At 43.9% G+C, this 25167-nt stretch overlaps 2 protein-coding genes across 19 annotated transcripts; one reads left to right on the forward strand and one right to left on the reverse strand.

Moving 5' to 3' along the window:
* The first annotated feature begins 1657 nt into the window (after window positions 1–1657).
* On the forward strand, window positions 1658–3995 carry LOC136342761 (retinaldehyde-binding protein 1-like). 2 transcript variants are annotated; one of them, XM_066288899.1, is made up of 5 exons: window positions 1658–1816; window positions 2306–2608; window positions 3245–3428; window positions 3484–3660; window positions 3712–3995. In XM_066288899.1, the coding sequence occupies exons 2-5, from the start codon at window positions 2322–2324 to the stop codon at window positions 3913–3915; spliced, it is 852 nt and encodes a 283-aa protein (XP_066144996.1). In that variant the 5' UTR covers window positions 1658–1816; window positions 2306–2321; the 3' UTR covers window positions 3916–3995. The 2 variants fall into 2 exon arrangements, with proteins under 2 accessions (XP_066144996.1, XP_066144997.1); XM_066288900.1 differs by having other exon boundaries at window positions 1733–1816; window positions 2210–2608.
* A 40-nt stretch (window positions 3996–4035) lies between these two features.
* Rbp (RIM-binding protein) lies at window positions 4036–23847 on the reverse strand. Of its 17 annotated transcripts, none has more exons than XM_066288894.1 (23): window positions 23710–23847; window positions 20481–20650; window positions 20096–20220; window positions 19605–19745; window positions 19181–19375; window positions 18956–19129; window positions 18680–18898; window positions 17659–17902; window positions 17444–17610; window positions 17236–17394; window positions 15850–16064; window positions 15547–15793; window positions 15318–15491; window positions 15129–15257; window positions 14851–15074; window positions 14653–14743; window positions 13841–14032; window positions 12380–12637; window positions 12150–12325; window positions 11880–12057; window positions 11693–11818; window positions 9595–9698; window positions 4036–8153 (listed from the first exon to the last, which is right to left on the reverse strand). In XM_066288894.1, the coding sequence occupies exons 2-23, from the start codon at window positions 20645–20647 to the stop codon at window positions 7746–7748; spliced, it is 4113 nt and encodes a 1370-aa protein (XP_066144991.1). In that variant the 5' UTR covers window positions 20648–20650; window positions 23710–23847; the 3' UTR covers window positions 4036–7745. The 17 variants fall into 17 exon arrangements, with proteins under 17 accessions (XP_066144991.1, XP_066144988.1, XP_066144983.1 ...); XM_066288891.1 differs by having other exon boundaries at window positions 20009–20220; XM_066288886.1 differs by adding an exon at window positions 16921–16935 and having other exon boundaries at window positions 15850–16040; window positions 17245–17394; window positions 18956–19375; window positions 20009–20220.
* Between the last annotated feature and the right edge of the window lie 1320 nt (window positions 23848–25167).

A 25167-nucleotide genomic window follows, 5' to 3' on the forward strand; every position in this document is an offset into this window, starting at 1 on the left:
TGTTATCAGCATTGCAATTTTCTGTTACTCTCGGCCATTTATCAACATTATTGTAAATAAGTAATAATAAGTCCTGCGACAAAAACTTTGTAAATATTGACGCATATAAAGAACGGATATAAGTCAAGGTGAGGCGCCTCCAAGCCTGAAAAAAAAAATATACGCCTGATTATTGTACCGCAATCTCCACCGGCACCGATTTTTTTTATCACCAGGCACAGTTTCGGGTCGATATGGGGCACAAAAAAACTTCAAGGTTTTCAGTAGGTAGGCGCTTCAGTGAATCCCACACTACTCGCCCGACAGAATAACAGGTTCTTTTGAAAATTCCTCACGTGAAAAAACAAATAAACAGATAATAATGGATTTTTTTGGTTGGGCAAGAATGAAACACATTGTTTATGAAGAGCACATTTTAAATGATGCAGAAATATTCAAAACAGAATAACAGAAGTAGTTCGATTAAGTCCTAGAGAACTGTTGGATACCCGTCCAAATCATCTGCTATGCCTCATCTCAAACGAAGCGATAACCAATATACATAAATCGCTCAACTTAAGGGATGTTCTGGTTTGACCGTGAGAACCATTAGGTAAAAATATTCTCGAGTACACTTAACACACCGTGACTCTGTCGCCACTCACCAGTCCCTATCAGTAATTTGGCCCTTCGCAGAATCACATGTGTTAAGACATTAATTGCAAAAACCTTTTAAGGTCTGTTTGTTATTCAATCTAAAAATCCTAAGCTCGTGGGAATCTACCAAACCTGTGTTCTGATTGGTCGACTAGAACAAAATGGGCTGAAACCAAATTCTGCTCGTTTTTTTCCCTGCCCCTTTTTTTTGGAAAAAATCATTAGTCAATACTAGAGATTCGAACGCGCCTAATACAAAATAGTTATCACAGATTTTTAAAATATAGACTTGTTGACGTTACGGTAGTTTTTTGTCTCGACCATCGTCCTGATTTGACGTGGCGGTATCCACGTACAAAAGAATACCTGGTGTCAGAAGCTTTTTCCCTTAAGACTCCAACAGAACAACAGCAATGCAGGCAGCTTTTAAAGAACGGATTACACGTTCTTCAATTTGTTTGACGATAACACTTTACCATTTTAACGAAACAAAAGTTGCTAAAAATACAATTGTCTGATGAGGAAAATACAACAAAATGCTGTGTACGGCGTTAGGTCTCCATTCTAAACAACATTGCGTCGTATTTGATGCAAAAAAGACACTTTACAGGAGTAACAGAGTGCACTTGGTCTAGGAGCAACATCTCTTGTGCGCATTGGTGCCGTGCGAAAATTCTTCATGAGAAACGTGAGGTTGCGAATGCAAATCACTCTGGTTGTTCAAAGCTTTCGGAAAGCTACTGGATCACAAAAAGTTCGATTTCGGACTTGCAAGGAGGAAAAAATCGTACACTTGTAAATGCACCTTCGCTAATATAATCTTCGACCTTTAATTTACAAAAAGCATGTGACATCACTATTAATCTTTCCGATACATTTCGTAGCATTCATTGAACAACAATTAGAGTCGGGACATTGAACATCGATTTGGGAAACATCCAACACGTGGAAAAACTCAAATTTACATACGTACATGTACGATCGAACGATGGCTAATTATGATGGCATGTAATTAATTAATTTTTAATTACTGAATATAGTCCACAAGGTCCAACATTTTTTATGCGAAATTAGTTCATTTTAAGCTTATAGGATAATATTGCTTACTTAGTTTCGTGTAAGGTTTAGTCCAGCTGGGCCAGTTCATGCTGTAACAGTTTTGTTTTCCTCGAAGCTAACGGTAAGGAAGCCCGACTTTAAGTTTCTAAGTTAATCCAATACGATGCGATTAGAAAACAACTGTAAGACAAGTCAAGCCGTTTTTGGCCTGGTTTTCCAGGATTTATAATTCAATTTTGCATCATTTCACTCTACGAACGTCATTAAATGCTCGTTTACTTCCGAACTCAACAAGTCATACGTAGCTTCCTTAATTGCAATTTAAGTAATTAAAATGGCAGCTATAAACAAAAATGAGTTGTGGTACTATACCAGATCGGTACCTGGGACCTGTACTTTGTAATAAAAATTAATTCGTTACTTCTTTCCCTTTGCACTTCCATTTTCACACTTCACTCCGTTTATGCGGTCCTCGAAATTCATCAGCATTAACGAACGAACGAATGTTTGGTAGGTAAACGAGCTTTTACTGCAGTTTTGAAGAGTTTCTGCTAAAAGTTAGCAGACAGAACAAACTCCTAATCCTAAGCACCTACTATCACCATCATAGGACATTGACCTTTGAAATGGTGGAACCGAGGATAGAATACAATTTCACAGCAGAAGATCTGGTCAAGGCCAATCGAACTACCAGCTACAACATAGACGCGCTACGAGAATGGTTGAACCTTATGCCGACGATACCTCATTTGTCGGACGAGCAGATTGCGATATTTCTCATAGCCTGTAAAAACGATATAGAAGCCACGAAGAACTGCATTGTCTGTTTTTTCAAATATAAGGCGGCAGCCCCTGAGCTGTTCGCCGAAAGGGATCTGGATGGGGACGAGATGATTAACAGCTTTAAAGTGTCGTAAGTATGACTTCTTAGTTTTCGGACCGAAGATAGCGAAAATCTTACAAGGGGCGTTTAGGCGAGAACTTCCATTTTCCGAATGAAAATAGGTCCAGTCAATCGATTTTTCCAAGCTGCAAATCTGATGATATTTCAGAACAAGCACCTTTTCGCGATTTATCTCATTTGACTTTCCATATTTTCATTGCACGTTCGGGCACTTTGATTCTATTCTGTGTACCCGCGCAACTTGAAAAATTCTCGGATATGGTTGAACGCAGAGCTCCCCAACTCTGAAATCTGTCCGGATTGAAGGTACGTCGTGATGTTTGACTGTGTTTCTCGAAATGTGATGAATAGATAATTGATCGAGGAAACTCCAGAACCGGGCCCAGGAAGTACTTTAACGGGAAAGTCATAACACAACCTCACGTTCAAATTTCCGAGATTTTCCCCGCAAAGCAACCTTACCTGAGATTGGTTCCGAGCGCGCTGCCGTGCACGAGATTCTTTACCCGATGTGTAAGAGAAATCTTCCAGATCTGATCTGAAAGTCAATATTTTCCCCTCTTCTTTTTTCCATTCCCCCTAATGTAAAAGTCCCTTAGAGTTGAAAATTATTTATTTCCAACAGCATTTTCCCACTCCTTGCAGGAGCGTGGCAATAATGCCTCAACGAACCAAGGAAAACTACTCGGTGGTGATAGGATCCCTTAAAGACACCAGCTATTCCAGCTTTAACCTGGACTCACAATGTAAAGTGGTCTTCATGTACCTCGATTACATACTACACGAAAATCCACCTGCGGGACTGATAGTGGTCCTGAATTTAAAAGGGGTACGCACGCGCCTTTTAGGCCTCGTCAATGCCTTCATGTAAAGCAACCTTTCAGGTGGGGTTAATGCACATCACGAGACTGAAATTGTCCACTGTGAAGAAGTTCTTCGCTTTTCTGCAAGAGGCCTTGCCCACCCAATTGAAACATATTCACATTTTGAACACCTCATACGTTTTCGATAAGATACTGGTCATTTTGAAGCCGTTTATGAACAGAGAGCTCTTCGACATGGTGAGGCAATCTGCAGCTCCGATTTTTTTTTCCCTTAATGGTAAATTTTAGATAATAACTCATTCCCCGAACGCGGACATGGAGGCGTTTTTCAAAAATCACATCGGCAAAGATACGTTTCCTTCCGATTTTGGTGGCACTTTGCCAAATCTGGAGCAACTCTGCCAGGAAACTAAGTACAAATGCAAAAAGGTTAGAAGTTATTTGGAGGCCTGCGAAAACCAGGTTCAAGCCTATAAGGAGAACAGGAGATGATTTATTACGTCAGTCCAGCAAGAAATATTTGTTCTGTAACTAAATCCATATCCTTTGAGTAATATATTTTTGACACTCCCGATTGATTACTTCGTGGCCGTACCGAATAAAGGGACAATCTAACTTCGTAAATGATTTATTTTCATCATTTTATCGATACAGTGTGTATAATACATTGATAGTTTTCTTTATAATTCTGTAACAAGCAGGCCCATACACAATCTTTACTTCTCGGCCATATTTTGATATGTCAGCTGACCAAGTTCACAACCATTCATAAAAATCACTAAATACTCGGTAAGTTGAATCAGAGACGCTTAACTTCGCTGATACGAGTTTGCTCATGTTTAGGTGTGCGCTTCTATTGATTGCTGCATTCCCGACAATGAAGGATCAGGAAATTGGGGGTTGCGATAAAGTTAAGAGTCTCGTTAGATATTTCGGATAATTTCCACATGTTTCTTTTCAGCCGTATCGAGACTCGGGATGATCGATTCCGTCGCGGAGCGCGGAGAGGGCCCGCCTCGCACGTAATCTGCCACCTAAGCTCGGATTAGGCGCAGGCGCCGTGAACCGAACATCCCGCACGCCTCTGAATTATACAATATAAAAGCGTATTTATTATCGGAAATATAATAACTATGTACACGAAGAATCATGCGGGCAAAAGTAAGTAAGTATCACAAAATTCCCTGCTGGAAAACAAGAAACTGAATGGAAAAATTCTGTGTGACTTTTACCGCACCTTTGCTGGGCACAAATTTGGGTTAATCAGGACAAGGAAACTATCCGCCAAAGCTCCTTCGTACTTCATACTGTATTTTGTGCGTTATTTATAAACTGATCGAGAAGGCACAACTCATTATACATTTAGCAAACATTCAGTTAACAATACCTGTACATTATAATTTATTTTAAGCCATGTTTAACGATAACTGTTGTGCCGAACTTAAGAGCAACGAATCATTCTGCTGACTAGAAGTCATTAAACGAACACGAGAACACTAAAACATCTAAAATTATAACGTGTGTTTGGATTCACAAGGGGCAGTGAGCGTGTTGGACCACGTGATCGGGACTCGTTCCGTCACATCAGGCGTGAAATCCCCGTCGGGCTGGTGAACGCGGAAAAGAAACAAATCCATCGGAATGCGGTGTTTTCTGAAATGATAAAAAGGCATTTTTCGTCCTCTTCCACGTGAAAGAGTCCGGGATGGTTCGCGGCTGTAACTGATGACGGTGCAAAAATGCTTCGCGCTCCTGCGCGGTAAATTCGCCGATAGAAAAGGGCTCCCGCGGGGTGGAGGGGGGGGCTCTCGAGTTCCAGAAAAGTGCGGTTAGTCGACGTTCGACGAATTTCACTCGTGAAACTATTCCGTCCCGTGATTGTCGGATTGGCGAGCTTTCAACGCGCGCATGCGGCACGAGAGCACGCGCGCGCGTCCCTCGCGCCGCATGCGCGCACCGCACCTTCGGCAGTTCGCGTCTGAAAGGGCTGAAAGCGGGGACCCGAGAGGTGATTGAAGATGCGTTTCTGTGAAAACTGCGATTCTTGTCAATCCACCAACACATTCCAATAAAAAATCTACGTAACAGTTTGAAATCTTATGAATAATAATAATAATTGAAAATAAGTCTACGCTTTAGTATTAAGATACTTGGTCTTCTTAATTTCTGTTTGTACTTAAAACCGACTTGTCGTGATGACCTTTAAGTGATTAATACTGTTACGTTCATTAAATATATCATAGATTTTACATGTAAGATATGGTAACAAAGTCAAGCAATATGGGTAACCATAGAAGCTTTTTGAACACGAGTTTTTTTATTAACATTTTGGAATTTGTCGAATATACTTATTATATGCATACATAAGAGAAACTGGCGGAAATGTATAGAGTGTGGCAAGTTTAATGATACACACCTTGGATGTCCCCGACGATTGCAACGAAACTGGGACTTGACACACCCTGTATATTCAACTCTTCGGACAAAATATGTCTTTTTATACATATAGAAAAAGATTTCAGTCAATATTATATTTTTGTTTAAAGAAGTTACGAATTTTTAAGTGAAGGAGATCTAGAACGATCATTACGCCCCCTTCAACAGCCTTTGATTCGTTTTGCATTCTCTAGATCACCCTATAATAGTATAACGCTATTGAAAAATTTACATACAGATATATTATGTTATTAGTATTAAAAGCTAATGTTTAATTATAGTATGGTACAAGGTATGTCAAAATGGATTGGAGAGAAAGGGGCCTTGACAAAGAATGTGTTGACTAGTGCTTTTGATACATCCTGTACGATTGCATTGTTCATAAATAGATTTAAGTGAGTAATTATGAAAAGTAGTTTTTCCCTGCTACGCATGTGGCGGCTTATGCTGCAACAAATGTGGACGAGCTGCCGCTGCAGCTGCCAACTGCGGGGCGTTTCGTAATGGTGAATCTGTGGACGATTTCAAGGAAACGAGGTCATATGAACGCGGGTCCGTTCTCTCCTCCAGTCTGAAATACGGAATGATAAAAAACCCTAATTTTTTTTATGTTTTCCTGATAAGTCTGTCGTATATCAGAGGGGGCGAAAGAGGGCCCATGTCCATGTGAACTGATTTCCTTGAAATTGCACACGAAAGCACTGCCTGAATTTCCGACGAACTGTTGGGAAACGCCCCGTATCGTTTTATATTCTGGTGGACGCCGTCAAGCTAAGACCGTTCCGATTGCTCTTTGTTGCACGATAAACCATCACATACAAAATTTTACAATAATTTATGTAGTACCGGGTGGCTCGCTAGAAACGCTCCCTCTCGAAATTGTGCGGCACGAAAATGTGGGGTTTTTCTTAAGTTCTTGCGCGCACCGCACTTGAAATATACAGGGTGCACCAAATAAATACGACAAACCAAACTTCCGTTTCGCTAAACGGGATGACCAGCATATTTACAAAACTTGGACGGGCTGCGTCGCGGCGATTTCAATTTCATATCCGGGGATTTTCGCAAAAAACGAACTTCCCTAATCGGCTTTTTGTGATAGATTTTGCGGAAAAAAATTCATCGCGCTTCACGGCTCGCCGTGGAGGGATGATACATCATAGAAATTTTCAAATCCCCGATGCAGTCTACCCGATCTTAAAAAATATACAGGGTGTTCCATTTAAGAAAGCAAAAGTTTGTTCCGCCCCGTTTTTTTTTGCACACCCTGTATATTTTAAATAAAGCGTTTCAAATCTTTACACGAAACCCCAGAAGTTTCATGCAAAATTACCAAGCGGGAGTGTGTAACGAGGCACCCTGCATGCGACTTGCAGCAAAGGGCATTTTTGGACATGGTGCGCTTACATGCGATATATGAACAACTTGTTTGAAATTGCACCGACAAAGTGTTTAATTAATAACCGCCACGCAAAAGGGGTAAATTATCTAATCAGTAATAATAATATTCAATTAATTTATCCTATATGTATACATATACATGTATATATATATATATATATATATATTTTTTTTTTTTTCTAGTAAAGGCTATTATTGTCTTATTATCCTCCCATGATCTACATAAACGCAGCATCTCCAAAACCACCCACAAAAGCGAACAAGTGTCAACAACGCATCATAACCGTGCCTCACCCTACTTCGACACTCCCTTTGTGATATCAAAAGCCGATATTAAATGATTATTCAATATTTTACATTACAGATGGCTTTCGCCCTTGCTAGCTAATTTTTATATAGTGGAGTACTTCCAGTACTCACCCTACGACCGTCATTAGAAGTCTGGAACAACACCTAAACGGCACCACGCCCCAGTTGTTCAAGGGTTATTTACCCCCCAAACCAAATTTCATAAAAATAAGTTCCTTCCCCTTCGACAAGATATCACCACCTGGTGCGGTAATTTCGTTGAGCTTCTGCATTAAATTTGGACCGCCTGGCACGCCTCCGGCACCTGGTTGAGGTTGCACCCCGCTCGAAGCCATCCCTCCGACGGTAGGAAGGACTTGGGGCACCCCCTTATGCTGTATCCTTTGGTTCTGCGGGTTCGTCTGGCCGTAAGTCTGTTGGTTGATTGGTTGCGATTGGCCGGACCCTGTGATGCTGGAGAACAGCCCACCCATCGAGGTGTTCTGGGAAATTGGTTGGCCGAATGGCTGCGATTGGTTGGGCTGTGTCGTTTGCATTTGGGATTGGTTACCAGGCCCGGGTCTCAGCATCCCTCGAAGCCTCCCCTTTAAATTCAAGCAACAATTAGTCTTTCGCGAGGCGGTTGTAGGCGAATGGGCGGAACTTCCTTTGGGGGTAAAATATAAGAATGCGGTTAAATGTAACAGGAAGATGGTTCTCGTGGAAATTCCGGATTCGAAGGACTTCACGGAGATCGAGCTGCGGTTAAAATTGGTAACACATCAATGGTCTGGCCCTCATCGTGTCGCCGGGCTAATGGTTATCCAGACGCTTAAAATCTCTGGTTTTAGTTGATATGACGAGCGAAGGCCCAACAGAGAAACTATTTGTTTTTACAGCTTCTTGAAAGGTTCACGGCAAAATCGGGATGATCGGAAACGACGATCTTCACAACATATAGAGGTCGCAGGATCATTGAGAATTGTTGAAGAAATCACTAAAGCGGGTTGGAGGTCGAGGAGTTTGGAACTTTAAGAAAATGCACGTCACGATAAGTGTGCCAAGAGCACAATTTAATCTTGAGCGGCACTTATTGATTGACTGATTGATTAAAGGAGGTGGGAAGCAGGAGAAGTGTTTTTGACACGTGAAGCCTTGGATATTTAATGAAGCCGACGAGGTCGTTGCGGTGTAACCCCTTGGGGGAGGTCAAATGGGGAAAAGGGAAAGGGGGGAGAACGAAAGGGGGGGGGGAAGTGAGAATTTTCCTCGATAATAAACGCAACTCGTAAGGTTTCCTTCGTTTCCAACTGGAATAAAAAATAAATTAATCGCCCTTTAATTTTAGTAATAAATCCCGTTAAAAGAATAATTTTGAAAAATATTTCTTTGGGATTGTAGGGGTTCCGGGCAGTTCAGGGGGCCTAATAGGTAGAAAACACGCTCCGGATAAAAATACCAGAGCAATAAGTAATGTCTAGGTCTCCAACAAACTATCAAAAACGTCTATTCAGAGCTAAGTCTAACATATTCTAAAACAAATTAGTCCTATTCAAAACAACCTTCAAATTAGCATTCGATATTAAAATCCTAGCAAAATAACGTGTAATCATGTTTTACACATTAAAATTATAATTAAAAAAGCAGTTTCATTTGTCGGGTATTTTTGGAACAGTTATGTATGTTTTTACCAAAAATCAGTATTCACATGCAGCAAACACATCCATGTTAAAGACTAACGTGGGAGCGGAGCTTTACAACATCGACGTCCCAATAATGCCCCCCAAACGCGCAATCGCAAACCACTAGCGTAATAAACACAACAATAAATTTTCAGCAAAAAAGTAACGTAATGAAGCAGTTCTAACACCGATATGTCATTCTAGCTCATTCTAGCTCTGGCTACCCTCTAAGTATCCAAAATATTTTGGAGTGCAAAAGTAGCAACAGCTCTGACATCAAATAGGCAAAGCGAAATAACAAAAAAGAAGTGAAGAACGAAGCGAAGCGAGAGAAAGAATCTGAGAGACAGAGTAACAAATATACCTGTTGGTGCTCGGTAGAAGTGTTGTTGGTGTTCGACATCGATGCTTGAGTGTTGTTGAAGGATGAGTCTAACTGAGAGGAGCTATACAACAGGTGGCAGGCATCTAGACCAACAGACAGACAAACGAACAACGGTCAGGCAATGTGGCAACCCTGCGTCTGATCAGCGAATAGCGGACAGAGATTGTTTTTAAGGGCGTGGCCATGTGATATGTTGGATCTTCAGTTCTTTACGGTCGAATTATTGAGAGCCGGCAAACTCGAAAAGATAATTTTCCGACTTTAAGAAAATAAGTTAAGCTTTTCTTGGTTTTTCGTGGAAATCCCGGATGCAATTTTAACGGAAACAGTACTGGCTCTCGAGGCAAGTTTCCCTAAAGGGTAGTATGCACGCAAGCGTTGAAATAGAGTGCGCCCCAGTTTCGTGGTTTCCATAGGAATAACCTCCCGGGCGCAGTTGTCATGCGCGTTGATCCAGTCACTATAAAAGTCAAGGGAAGTATGGCTTCCATGGAAACGCGCGAACTAGACACTTCGCAACCGGCACGTTTGGCCTGCGATATTCGGAGAATATCTTCAGTGTCATCCGCTTCTTCTGGGGACTATTCGTGAACGTTGCGAGCGCCCTGCGACCTCCGAAAACTCTCCAGTTCCTGGAGGTCGGCGGTTCAGTCTGGTTTCCATGGAAACTCCCTCCCGGGAGAGCTTTCCACCACTTCCATAGCGCACCCTCCGATGAACGCAATTAAGCCGTTCAAGTTGCATTCACTCGAATGTACAGGGAAAGTCCAACATGTCACAGTCTGCCACGCCATTCTTGTTTTAATTCAAAAGACAAAATATATTTACTTATCAGCTTTACCTTTATCAGTTTTACGTCATAAGAGTATGGTAAAAGCGAAAATGATCAAAGTTAATAAAAATGTGTACAGGGTGGAGATAAATCTGGAAGACGGTTGCTATCTCAAGCTGTTCGGGGTGATTCGATGAGACTTGCAGGACGTTCCCAAGCAAGTATGCTCGCAATCAGAGTGATTCGGAATAGCGTGCCAGCTTGTCTGAACGCACTTGGTTAAGGCCCACCCAATTTTCAATAATCCATCTGTCTCATTTTCGTGGTCGGTTATCGGTGCGAAGTCCTACTGACCTCCCTACATTGATCGCCCTTCACCGGTGGATTTTTATCCAATAATTACTTCTTTCGTCCAGCCATCCGTATCCAGGATGCTGTCAACAGTTTACTCAATTAACAGGTATTTGTCTCGAAATAGCACCCGTTACCGAGGCCGCCAGCGGTTATTGAGAGAAAGCCGTGTTTCATCGTACGAAAGTGATATTTATGTGAAATAACGAGGGCGAATGCATCGTCTTTTCGATTATCTGAAATCAACAGTGGCTCGATGAGATTATAACACTCTAACTAGGCGACTCTATGCGAACCTCGACGGAGGCCCGCGATTGGTCGAACGCACGAGACATCGCAGGACGCGCAGCCCGGCTGTTACGTAATTGGCAGTAAAATTGTCTTTTGAATTAAGGCGAGTTAAAGAGGTAGAAAAGTTAGAGCTAGCAATTGGCAATCTGATATTAGTGCAAATTCATACATTGAGATTACGCGCCATAAATAGCGCACCATATCCATACTGAGAAAAATTCCATGAGCGGCGAAGCTATTTATGGCAAACAATTAAAGCTAACAACAATCTATTTTCAACACAGAAAAATTTGATGACAAACTGTATCGAAAATAAATCTGTTACATCACACGCTTGCGAGAAAACACAAAAATACAGTGTCAGTCTCTTACAAACATAGAATGTGTATGGTGTCTTTTGAAAGGAATCCTAACAGTAAAATACATCCGGCGATGTACTCTTCCTCGGCCCATCAACGGAAAACCCAAAAATAAAGTTAGAAAAACCTCACAATCGAGGGAAGAGCAAGTGTGTGATGAGTATAACCCTAGCTCAATTAACCCTAAACGAATAGTCTGCAATAAACGATTTGTATCTGAAACGTAGCTCTGCCTAGTTCCTAACTTCATGAATTTCCTGAGTCCGCCAAACCAAACAAAATACGTAACAAGAATCTAGCATACCTTTGCCTCGATTCTGCGTGCCGCTGACTGCCCCTCTCATCTGATTCTCCCTGGGAGGAGGAGGAGGGCCTCTGGCGCCAGGCCCAACTCCCCGCGGCTGGGGTTGGTTCCTACCTGCGAAGTTATCTAATTCGGACCAAGCATGTCAGCCCATCATTTCCGTTTCGATCGTAACACCTTCAATTACCTCCTCTCGGTTGTCCTTGATTGGGACCTCCCGCTCCGAACTGGTCAGGGGCGTCTGCTAAGAAATTCGAAGGTACCAGTCCTCGCACCCCGTCAATTTCGGCATTGTAAAATCCGTCTTCGTCCATTTCCCCGAAGACCGTGATGATCTGCCCGGTGGTGAAGCTCAACTCTACCTGCAGTTGGGGTTAAAGGCGTTTGGTAGAGTGCGTTGTAAAATGTTCCGTGATTTCTGTCTCAGATATTAATACGAGTTCTTGTAGACACTTACTTCCGCATCTACGTTAGGGCTCAGCTCCTGAGGGTCGTAATCGTACAGTGCGACCATTCGCCTCACCGATTGATTCATTGGTTGTTGCAAAGACTGATTGTTGTGTTGCTGCAGTGCTTGGTTGCTGTGGTTGTCGAGCTCCATTACCATGTTGTGGGGCACGAACCCTCTCCTGCCTGCAATCGAAATGCTTAAAGAGCCGCAGGGAGATCAGGGGCGGCTTTAATGACCTCGGCACTCCCCCCAGTAGAACCCGTCCGCGTCTTTCTCACCCCACACTTTAATGGTGTCACCCTCGGAAAAGGGCAGTTCCTCGTCACAAGCGTCCGGGTTCGGAGACATGGTGGCGGGATCGTAGTCAAACAAAGCAACGAAATATTTTGGTTTGGTGTTTTGGTCTCGCATCTTGCTCTGGGGGTTGTTGGGGGATGGACGCATCACGGGCTGCTGGTTGCGCATTATCTGGTTTTGGCGCTGATTTTGGACCACTGTAAAAGCAACGTTAAGTCAGAAGTTCTCACGCATTTTTGGGCGTAAGGTGGGAGGTTCTATGTGAATGAGGTTTGTACGTATACTCGATACAGGAGAATTACCTAATGCTCTATGTAACGCTATTAGCTAATGGGATTTTTGAACACTATCACTAAAATGAGCTTTTCATTCCCCTCATAAAACTCCAGAATCTAGCTATTAAATTCCAAATTAAATCAGTGTTAAAAACTTGATCGGTACCTACCTGCACTGGAAGATGTGTGATTGGGTATGATGGAGAGTAAATTAGAAGCGTTTTGGGCGTTCGAAGATTCACGTACGAACAGGACAAAGGTAAAAAATGAACAATTTCGAGCGCGTAAGAGCTGAAAGAAAAATCAAAGGGAAGATGAAGAAGGCAAGAGAGTAAATTGTTCGTTCCTGTTCAGGGTTTTGACGATCGAGATATGAGCATTAGTTTCCCTCAAAAAACCAAAAAGACGTAGTTGATGGTCGAAATGCTTCGTATCGCCTCGACCAGCACCACCGAACGAATCTACGAACGTAAAATCTGAGGAAAAGAGAAATTCCTCGGTTTCCTAGGAATTGCTCAAATTTCCTCCCTTCAGATTCTGGAGAAATCGAAACTTTGGATCTCCCTGGAGATGTCTGAGGACGCGTCAGGCCTTTCAGGTCTCCACATGAATTTCTATCCAAAAGAGCGGTGTCTTTATCAATAAAGTTTTGTGAGTAAGATGTTTTGAGCCTGAGTGTCGATCCACTGGTTTGAACGTTCAGTCGAGTTCCTCAGCGGAGCCCCTGAGTCAATCTTCGCCTGTCATGAGGCGTGGTCAGTTTCTATTCTCTCGCATTTTCACAACAATAATCATCAGAGTGAGCCCACAGTTCGCACAATTAAAGACTCCACCTAGAGGCTCAGAAGATGAACCTTCCGGGTTCTTTCCTCTAGAAGCACAGGCTTCTGGACTTGGTCGAGTTTTCTGATGAAAAAATTATTCTGGTCAGTCGCAAACGATTTCCGAGCTACCTATAGAACTCATCATCTCGCATAAATAGTTTTTATGGCACGTCCCCCTGGGACTCCGACAGAGACGATGTGGGAAAACCCGAATTGCTGAGATTAGAATGGTTGAGGATCGATCGATTTAATTGTGTATAGTAATGTCAGAGTTGCTCTTTAATTCACACTCATACAATACCTTGCTGACCACCGGGATAATACTGTTGCGAAGTCTGACCCGCGACCCCCTGCACATTCTGCTGGGGCTGGCCAGGATTCTGGACCTGCCTGGGCTGGTTCCTATTGAATCTCCTGTTTCTAGAATCCAGTTCGTCTTCAGACATGTTGGGGTCGTAATTTTCTTTCGTTATTTCTGTAAGCGATCGGGGAGCTAAAGGTTCGTTTGGGAGAGAAATTTTTGGCCTAAGCGGTTAGTAGATTTGGAATTTCGACACCAAGAATCTAAGATCTCTCTAAAACTCAAGATCTAAATATACCATTGGCAATTATCTACTATAGAGGTAGGAGATGTAGAGCGCCAAGACGTTGCTACCTCTATGGTACACTTATCGGTGCCTGTTAAAATATTTACTTTCCTTGCAGATTCTAGATGGTTCCATAGATGTTAGAGCAAAAGGGCCTTCATCAAGTAAATATTTTACAGACCTAACATAATCTAAAGAATATAATCGCTTTTGTCGCAAATCCTGTTAACGTTTTACGTATCTTTCACTTGCTTCTCTCGGTTAACAGAATCTGCTCGTGATAAAATGGCTCTCTACTCGGACTTCTATAAGCGCGTAAACCAACTACTAACCATTCTCATGCCAAGATGATCTATGACTTATTCAATCTACGCAATAAAAAAACTTTTAAGTGTCTCCTTGAAAAGAGATATAGACGACATTGCAATGCTTCAATGAAGGCTTCAGCGCTTGAATATATCTCTTCGTTAATAATCAAAGATATCTCATAGATACCATACTCAGTAATGAGTCATGCTTGCGTTACCTATTGAGGGGATACCACTTTGCTGCTGCCTATGGACCTGCGAATTTGGGAAGATCTCTTTATCACTTAAGTTTTCGTCAGGCTCAATGACCTGAAAGCGAAATCCAAGTCTTAGGCGAAATCACCCTGTACGAGCCTACAGGGTATCACCAATTTGCCACGCAACTTATATTTTTACATCAAATCAAATACACTTACTTGCTGCCCGGGCTGCTGACTCCTAGGCATCTGCTGACGTAAATGGGCAGGCATCACTGCGCTGTGAGGCTGCTGCCTGCGGGCAGGGCCCCCTCGAAGCACACTCACGGGTATAGCTGTGGGGACGCTATCGGTTGATTGACTGTCGCGAGCTTTAGTGCGCACTGTCACGTGACGGGGATTGAGTCCCAGGAGCTTCGAGATATCTATCAGGGCGTGGTCGCCTAAGAAAGTAATTTTGCCTTTGGGACCTCAAGCTCTCTGACGGGTTCTTATACCTGTGGGGCTGTCTACGTCTGTCACCTTCTTCCCGTCAGCATATACTGCGTATCCGGTGATGCTGGAACCCGGGTGGTGTGGTGTAGTGATGGGATGCCACGTGACTAAAAGTGTCCCGTCCTGGGGCCCTATTCGCGATAACTTCAATTATAGTAACGTCCGGATATTCGGAGGAATTAATCACCTACCGGGCTCGACTAAAATGTCACTAGGAGGGTCGGGCAGCCCCTTCGGAAGCGTCCTAAAATCCGTATGCGCAGCTGCGGGCATGGGCAATTCCTCAGCTAAATTTGCCACATTTTGCGCAGATCGGTGGTGCTTCGCCCGCACAGTCACTCTGTACTGGGTGTTCGGGGCCAAACCTAATAGAGCACGCTCCTAAATGATCAAAAATCGAATTATCTCGCAGAGCTTTACCAGTGATCGTGTGCCTGTACACCCCCGGCTTCACAGTCCTGACCTCCACGTTGTTAACGCACACCACATGCTGATGATTTGAGTTGGCCGGTAACCAACTTATTACCGCCGAGGTTGAGGTGATATTGGAAGCCCTCACGGCACTGGGTCCTAATTGATGTGTGTCTCGGCCTATGATCATGGTACAAGCTGCGTCACGTGAGGTACGTCGATTGGCTGTCACTGAGCGAACGCTGATGCGATGTGGCTGAACAGAATTGAACATTCTCCCCGATTCGTTGCCCACCAACTCGCCATACTCACTCTGTTGCTATCGACGCCCTCAACTAAAGCTCTTGTCCTCTCAGTTGCTTTAACTGTAGCTTTGAGCACTCCATCTACGTATACGTGGTAACTTTCGATCTGATTGGGACCGACATTCTCAGGAGCGGTCCAGCTGATCAGAACGCTCTTGTTGAGCTGTCGTTCCAGGGTTAGCTGCCTGGGAGCAGGCACTAGTACGGAAAACAGCAGATCAGCTGTGAGGTGAAACTCTAAAATCAGTCTAAAGTGCCTAGGAAGCTTTGGATGTGGCCGTTTTAGTCGAGTTAAGCGTTGTTGGGCTTAGCTTGGGCGAGTTGTGCAAGTTCAAAAGCGATTCATCATTCTATCGCGCTCGATGGCACCTGTTGCGCCCTAGGGTTCAGAGGGCTTGCCGAATGGACGTTCATGATTTATGGCGCATACGCTTATCGTTTAAAGTTATACGTAGGTACTTACTGAAAGCTCGCTTTCATGCATACTAGTCATCTATCAATATAGCTAACAAATCTTTCGGGCTGGAAGCTTGTCCTTCTCAACTGACTAAATTTACATATATGGCATCTAGAGCCGGCTAAACTTAAAACAGATAACCAAGCCTGCGCCATTTTGTCAAGAAACGGGAGGTTCAGTTAAAAATCATCTTGAGCTTCATACGTGATTGCAATCAAGCAGTGGAAGTCGCTTAAGGGAGACTAGCATGAGCTAAGGCCACTTTTAACCGAACGCTGCCTACCAAGTCCAATACGCTTAAAACGCTAAATTGGCCAAACAGCAAAGAAATGTTAAAGGTGAAACAAAATTAAGGCTATAATAACGTGCCACTATTACCAAACTGCTTTCTAAGTAACCAAGATTAGATGTATTACTCTTCTCGAGGTACACTGTAGCTGTAGTGTAAGTACCCGATTACTTTAGATCTATTTTAACTAACCATGTGCCTCTTGAAATTATTTTCAAAAATCCTAACAAATGTGAATACTTAAATCAATTCAAGCTGCAATAATATAATACTAAAACTATGACAAACACCCACGAAATTCAGCATAAATTCACTTGCTAAACGATACTCACTCTGATGTAACTGGACTGTGTACGCCAATATAACCGTTAAACTTATATTATTCTTTGCAAAAACCTGTTGTGATAGACGATGAGCACCCCTCCGTACACATATTGCTCAAACCGCTCATGATATCTGTACACTTAGGGCATTCATCATCTGACACACCTGGGATAACTACCTAAGCTCTAGAGAATGTAATGTAATCCAGCCATCAATCTTAGTATTACCCGATTTCAAGGAGTCTTAATCAAACAGTCCTCACAATCACACACCTCGATCAAATGAAATGACGTATGAGTCCGCTCATGCACGAGTGATCCTACCTGCCTCACCTTCAGGGCCACTGTTATCATCTTCTTGCTGTTCCGCTATCTCTGCCAGTTCGTTCAGCCTTGCCACATCGGCAGCAAAGTTCTCTTGGTTGATTTCTTCCTCGCGCAATGTGGAAAGCACCGCCTGATGGAACTCCAGAAGGTCGTCACCTATTAACAAGTTTATGTGATTCGGGTGGGGTTCGAAACGAAGACCCACCAATCAGCCGCTGGACGAAGTGGGCAGGCACCAATCCCCGCCGACCATCTAGAAGTTCCGCGTCCAGGTACCCGCCAGGGCCCATAGGCTCCCCCCACACCAACAAATAATCTCCTGCCACAATGCTCAATTCCTCTTCCGACTCCGGTTCGGGCTCGTAGGAGAACCTGCGGGAATACAGTCAGAGGTGTCTAACGCAGCTATCTATAACTAACCTAGCAATATACACTGAACATCTTCCTTTTCCTGGAATGTCCAGCATATCGACTTGGCCATCGGGAACCTGCTGCCCATTCAAGAAGCTCCTGTCACCGGTTTGGATGCCCCCAAGGGTCGCCCCTCCGCTCCAATCCGAGTCCAAGCCATCTGTAAGCATGCGCGGGCGCAGGTCAGTAATACCCAACGTCCCTGTCCAAGGAGGAGGGTGTGGGGTAACGGGGGTGGCCACTCTTCGTTGACCTGGTGGGAAAAATGGGATGAGATTGGGGAGCGTGGCTGAAGGATGAGCGATGCGATGATTCGGAAAGTGGAAAACATGAGGGCGTTGAAAGGAGGGGTTGTGGGAGTTATGCACATGTACATGAGGGGGTGCTCATAAGTGAGTGTGTGACTATGAAGTTCGTTGGTGGAGCGGCTAACCCTAGTGGGAGTAACGATGATGTGCGCGGTAGTACCGCGATGGCGGTAATGGGTGAACCCCGATGAAAACGATGAAAAATTATTTTCTAGTTAAAGTTGCCACTACACTAATATGATGGACCTTAAGGCCTTAAGGAAATCGTAATTTAAGTAACGTCCTGTTTGCTCGATCAGAGATCAGAAAGCGAACTATTCCGGGCCCGTCTTAATGTATACATGGGGATCCATCATATATGAAAGGAAGGGAAAAGGGCCGTGTTACGAGACTTGCAGCTTTGTGAAGCCCACGCAACAGAATGATCTTCAAGAATTTTGTTCAAAATAACAATTTTATCGAAGCTCAATTTAATGAGCTGCTCATTCGCGACTAATTTGTCGGGCAGAAAAACGCACATGTTTCTACAAGCGTGGACTGGCACCTCCTAACAGGATATTACCGGCTGTCTCATGAATAATTTAATTGAGCTTAATGAATGAACATTCCGGAATCTCAATCGATAATTTAGCAACTACCGAAATAGTGCTTTAATTGAACGGAAGACATTTTTCGCTTAGAACGGAAAAGTTCGTTAATGAGAGTTTTTGGTCCTCACTTACCCAAATCAACGTCATCGATAGCTTTCAACTTAATATTCATGCCAGAAGTCCCTAAGCTGTTAAAATGGGAACTTAAGGGGTTGGAAAATGTCACCGCATTGGTGTAACTGGTGGTGACGATTGGAAGCGGATTGGAGTACTGATTCAGAGTAGAGTACTGATTTAGAGTACTTGTAATAGGGTTGCTGAACGACGGGTTATTGTAAGAAGACACTTGACCTGCAACAGTTTGAATTAAAACTGAACAATCCCTGATCTTCAATTATCAAAACTCACTTAACATTCTGCTAGGATTAGAGGACGCCAACGGATTGGTGAAGGTAGTATTTGCTATGGTGCTAGTGGCGTAATTCGTGGGAGGTACAATGGAAGTTCCTAAACCAGAGGATGGAAGCGAAGCTCCCCCGATGACGTTACCCCCTAAGGTCGACATAGGCTGGATCAATGTTCCTGAAAAATGCCCGTTTAAGTTCCTCGAGCAAGCCGAGTACCCGATAGTACCTAAAACCGATTGCTGTCCCATCCCACTAGCGCCAATGCCTATAGTATGATGCCCAAGACTACTAATCCCCGTGGCCCCCATCAAAGATTTACTAGTACCATAGTGCTGCCCCAGGCTGTTGTACGTGGAAGTGTTGTAGTTGCCAACGCTCGCAGGATTCGAGATGTACGCAGTACCAGTACTCGAAAGAACTCCTGAAAGGATTTTCTCGTATAACTACGTCGCTGCCTCCAAAAAGATCATTCATTAGCATTATTTGGCATGTGTCTAAGACCCGGTTTTTCAAGCTCCTGGTAACTTTGCCGCGAGGTAAATTCAAACGGATAAACTGGCCAATGTTCTGCTGTGACTTTGTCGTTTCAATGGATACCACCTCGCTGGCAAAGTTCGAAAAACCTAAACCTAAAGTAGCGCTAGCGGTACCTGCATTGTAGCTATGCTGACCGCCTAGCGACGTATTGGTCGGATAAATGTTCGGAGTAGTATGCGACATAGTTATCGGTGAAATTGGCGGGCTACATTCTCCTAAAGCATGAGAACTGACACTTGTTGCCAGTCCTTGACCTATGTGAACAACAACGTTTCAGGTCAGTAATGGCTTTGATCATTAGTTACCGACACCAAACAGCTATGGGGATAACGCAATTGGCTTTTATTATTAAGTGCCTTGGGAGCAATGTGGTGAAATGGTTGAACATAGATGGGGAAGGTGAGCAAACCACACTTCTACCAGCGCAGGTCCAGTACTACTTGACACAAAACAGAAAACTACGAAGCTGACGACAAACCGTGTGTACAACTACGAAAAAAGCAGAACTAAAACTCACCTAGTGTAGTACTGCGACTATGGTCTAACTCAGCTAATATTCTGTTATCCTGCTCTATTTTTGCCATAATTTTTTCAATCTCAGTACCTTTAGATTGGGACCAAGGCTGGTGCTGCCCAGTAGAGTAGTTCGAGGTGAGGCCTGACAAACCGGCGGAAGTTGGGCCCCGGGTACGTGTGGCGGAACTCAGCTCAAGCTGGAGTTCTTCGCATCTAGTGGAAAATACCAAGTCGGTCAAATTGGGGCAAAACTGTGCGACTTTGCCTCTCTCGGGCTCGACTATGCGGACCTCGGTAATCGGAAGAGGTCCCGAGACGGGACCGCAACCTTCTAACAAGGGAACCTGCCAACCTCAAGCCTCCTGGAACTTGACATCGGCAAGTCGTTTGGTACGACACCGGCGGGAGGAAAAGTGGACTTTTCCATCCCAGCAAAGAAGATTCTTTTCAATTTAGATTAACAGTATAGCTACCTGACATTTTCCAGAGCAATTTTTTTGTCCAGCTCCCTGACCCTCGATTGGCGGGCTTCTAACGTGTCTGGACCGCAACCTGCCAGCACGCTGAGGGCCTCCTGATGTTGTCTTTCCAGATCCGCTCGACGTGCCTCGGCCGCCCTCAATTGGAGTTCGAGGTCCATTGTCTGGAAATCACTGACGGCGTCACCATACGTACTATCGGACGATTTTTCTACACCCACGCAACCACGTCGGACTAGATACCGTCCAAACAATACCTTTAATTCCCTGACCTTTCTGGCTAAACAATTTCTTGTTGGGACAGTTTGCGACCTAGTTGTTGCTAATTTTGCGACCCAATTTCCAGCATGAATAACGCCACATTCAAAGTCAACAATTCAATAGGCCAATATCTCTTTATGTGAGAAACTGATTGTATGGGACCTACATATGAATGTTATTTTCCCATAGAAAATTTATTGCCCGATTTCAACCTAAACGGCCCATAAACCGACGGATCGCTTGGTGTTGTCTATCTCTGAAATCGATAAAATATCGAGAGATAAAAATAATAATGGTAACTCCATCGTATCGTTAACAGCACAATAAAACCCTGATAGCGGCTTATTAAGCTTGTATTTCCCCGCTAATGGCTTTTCTGAGTGTTCTTAATTTGCCTACGAAACACTTTCAAACGTTTCCTTCGCTCGGTGTTTTTATTTTATTTCTCAAACTTCATGTAAACTTCCGAAAAATCGTCATTCATTCCGTCACTCGTCACTCCGTCATACGCCGTTTATCCCACCAAAGTCTATTGATAGGAAGATGCTTCAGGAGATGGTCGCGGAGCTCGTTTTCAGCGAGAACTTCGCGTGAATAACGCAACCGGGGAACTCCGGCCGGCTGCGGCATCCCGACGGTCCAGACCGGGGGATCCCGGACCGATCGCTGACCAGAACTAGCACGCTCTCGCCGTAAACGCTAATTGTTCACGTGAATAGAGAACATTCAAATTTGTCAACTCTTGATTTTTCTGCCTCTGTCAAGTTTCGTGGCACTTTACCTGCACGTTGTGTGAAAATCCCCCCCCTCTCCCCCTTTCCAAGTGCCGATATCAACATTTTTTATGCCCATAAATCCGCACTTTGGTAATAAGCGTCTCGTGACCGAAAGCAGCGTGTCAGATATGAAATGGGCCTGTTTGGCGTCAATTAGTTGAGCAGTTTGACCCAATTTTCTTACACTTGGGAAGGACTTTTTGCGGAGATCAGTAACATGTGGTCGTCGTTCTATTTCCGGCCTGGATGCCGCATTGATTTTATTTGGATCACACATAATGTATGAAAAATCGTACTCTCGTGACGCCATCAGAGTGAATTTGAAGCAGATATCACTTCGGACCCGTTTCACGACCGAATGGAGACGTACGGATCCTGGAGGTCATTGGTAAATACGTGATGAAGGGGTTCCTTTCAGGAAGCCTGCGTGAATTTCGGGCCACGAAGGACTTTTGAGAGCAACGAATTCGACATTCTACCAGACGAGAGCGGGGGACGAAATTAAGACGGAAAGTACGGCCTAAAGAGGCCTCGGACGCCTTCTAAGCTGCACATGGAAATTCGAGAAAATGCGGCCATTTTTGGCTTCGAGCAAGACTCCGACGAGAAGCGTCAGTCCCAGAAGTTGAACGTATATTTATGTAACCGGAAACGCGCGATTTTGTGCGATGAGCGGAGCCTTGCGGGGCGAGCTTCAAGCGAGGCTCAGCGTTTCGGCGCGAGTCGGAGCGATCGAGTATTTCTCTAATTTTCGCAAGTCAAACGGCAATTGTACAGTTCACCGACTAACGCGTAGAAAAATTGCGTGGGAACGAAGAGGCGCGAGGGAAGGACGCTTAAACGGGTCCCCATTCATCGTCCCACAGGCCCAGCGCTCTCTACGACACTGATCCCAAAGTTTAAAACATGAAAGACCTTATTTTGGCTGGCAGAGATTCCACACTCACAAACACACACACACACACACACACACACGTAGAGCTGCAAGGAGGGAAGAGAAACCGCACGTAAGGAGGCATCTCTCCACTGCTTCGCAAGTCCGCTCTTCACGGCATGCCCCAGGCGTCATGGGAATCGGGCAGTTCGAACATCCGTCACGTCGTCATTTCATCGCGACGATGACCATCACACAGGTGCGTTCGTTAAATGGCCGCCCGATTTAACTCCGAAGAAACGAACGTTGTGCAGCTGATTCTGCTGGGCATACATAGCATTCATCCATCGTCCCCCCAGCGTCCATTTTTAATTTTTCTAGCTGCGATTGAAAGATACTAAACGTACAGACGCGAATGGATTTGGCAGATGAGTACGAATTCAACGTGAATTAGGAAGGGAAGGTGCACAGATATATATATATATAAAAATCTTCACTAATCACGTGAAACACACAGAGGCACGTAGCCTCTCTCTACTTTGGTGTACGTATGTGATTCAGGACGCGTCCTCATTCTCATGATTTCGTTAGTGATCGCCACGTCAGTTGTTTTTCCATACCACAGGGAAAATCAGCCATTCCAATTACTCCAATAAGTAATATATTCGAAATTCCATTATAACGCATTGATAAGCATCAATGCAGAAAACGAGTGCTTATAAACGCAACTCCCATTCATTGATCAACAAACACCCAAACCGTGAATTAAACCTGTTACTCCGATAATTACTACCTAGTGTGATAACAATCGGATTTTAGCATTGATTTATGAATGTCGCCAAACTAAAAAAAGCCTTTATGTCGGGGTTGGATAGCGTGCAGCCACTCTTGTAGGGCCTGGAAACTCAAAAATTTACTTTTAATCGGAAAAAATCAATAATTTTTGTGCAGCTATTTTAAGTCCCGGTCGGCTACAGCCCTACGCCCCAAATTTCCGACAATTCCCCTAAATTGAAAATTCTTCCCGTCGCCTTTAAGACGTTCCTCCGCAACCCTCAAATTTCCATTAAAAGCCCGTCCGGTGAATTTTTTTTCCAAAGCAACAAATCTCCAACTCGAAATGACTTTCCACGAGCCCCGAACGCACCCACCCTCAATTTAAAACATTTTCCCGTAAAAACAATTAACAACTCACTCTATTTTAACCCCTTTCGTCTGTCCGGCAGGCCCGTCCCGATTTTCCGCTCTCAATCCAGTAAGCGATACAGGGAAAGCGACACAAACGAACGTGCACAATGTAGGATCGACTTACCCCGTGGAAAGATGTTGTGGGGCACTGAAAATTAGATTTTTCACTTGGGACGGAGCTGGGGTTTTTCACAATGGCGGCATATCTATATATAGGTCATACGGTGGTCGATTTTCCACGGCGCGAGTACGGATTGATTTTGTTCTTCTCCCGGTGGATGACGTCACGCAGAGTGGAAATCGCCGATGCGGGGTTGTCGAATCTTCGGGAAAATATTGTGAGCGGGGAGGGCGGCGGAGGTGAGCCGAATATTTTTAGATTTTCGTAGGAACTGGAGTGAACCGACTTACGGGATCAAGAGGGATCGGTAACAGCAGGAAGGTTACGAAACCAGGTACGGGAGGCAAAGATTCGATTTACCCTGAAGTGGAGTCGGGGCCGCAATAACCCCCGGTCGGCATAAAGTTTTTTAGTAGTGAAGATTGCGATCTTTTCGACATAAACGACTTATTCAGTACTGAAAATTTGGTTCTACAACTCACCGCTGATCGACAGTATCATCAAATACCCATTTTTTGCACCCATAAGACATCAACTAGCGAATAAATCGAGTATTTCGTATTTTCCCCTAGACCATTTGCGAACGGTCAGTTTTTGAATTCCTCACGTATCCACATCTTCTGCCACTTTGCGCCTTTAGAGCTCACTCAAGAGGAGATCTTCTTCCACCTCCGAGTCCGGCTGACCCGACGTTGTTAGTTTGTTGGTTTAACATAGAAATTTAATTCGACACACTTGAAAACCGATTATACCCTCATAGTTTACATAGCCACACGTTGACAACACCGCCTGGAAAAGTATCCAGGAAAACTCGCTGCAGCCATCTATCGAGCCGGGTCGCAACTCAGTTTTCTCCTGTTAGTTTTCTTGGATCTGTCCGATTTGGTCGTTTTGGTATAAACACCCTCATTTTGCCTATCATTATGCATATTGATTTCCGTTTATCTCAATTTCTATGATATAGCATGTATGTAGCTGAATCGCGGAAATGCATTTTGTATGATACACTATTCACAGAGATGATAAATGATTTAAACTGCACGTTCAAGCTAAAATTTTGGGACGTTTGGATATTTCCAATGATTAATAAGGAATTATGCTTCGGATACGGAGTCGGGATAAATTAGTGAAGGATGCTGAGCACCTGACGTGGGGGTTTCCAGACTTGTTTCACCACACGGTATGAATGCACAGGAACCTCTCCAGCGTCGCCCTGTATACTCTCACCACATTACCTTTTCTTTTTCCGGAAAAACCACCATTCCTTTTGAAACATTGAAAACGAAAGTCTTCCTCCGCTTTCCATGACAGAACCGGGCAATTCTTATTCTCAAGCTCCCGCAGCGCTCACTGCACATTACGTGCTTCACAGAACTTCTTAGAAACATGCACATTTCGAGCACCGACGGTAAGTTTCGAATCTTGATTGAGCAGATTTGTTGATCTCTTTTCGTTATCAAA

Source organism: Euwallacea fornicatus, chromosome 12, assembly GCF_040115645.1.
Source record: "Euwallacea fornicatus isolate EFF26 chromosome 12, ASM4011564v1, whole genome shotgun sequence".
NCBI classification, from domain to species: domain Eukaryota; kingdom Metazoa; phylum Arthropoda; class Insecta; order Coleoptera; family Curculionidae; genus Euwallacea; species Euwallacea fornicatus.

Coding starts and splice junctions, on each gene's coding strand:
- LOC136342761 (XM_066288899.1), top strand. CDS start 2,322: ATGGTGGAACCGAGGATAGAATACAATTTCACAGCAGAAGATCTGGTC. Junction 2,609..3,244: donor ATTAACAGCTTTAAAGTGTC/GTAAGTATGACT, acceptor CACTCCTTGCAG/GAGCGTGGCAATAATGCCTC. Junction 3,661..3,711: donor ACAGAGAGCTCTTCGACATG/GTGAGGCAATCT, acceptor GGTAAATTTTAG/ATAATAACTCATTCCCCGAA.
- Rbp (XM_066288881.1), bottom strand. CDS start 20,647: ATGGACCTCGAACTCCAATTGAGGGCGGCCGAGGCACGTCGAGCGGAT. Junction 19,746..20,008: donor TAGTCGCAGTACTACACTAG/GTGAGTTTTAGT, acceptor TTGTTCACATAG/GTCAAGGACTGGCAACAAGT. Junction 18,899..18,955: donor TAATCCTAGCAGAATGTTAA/GTGAGTTTTGAT, acceptor AAACTGTTGCAG/GTCAAGTGTCTTCTTACAAT.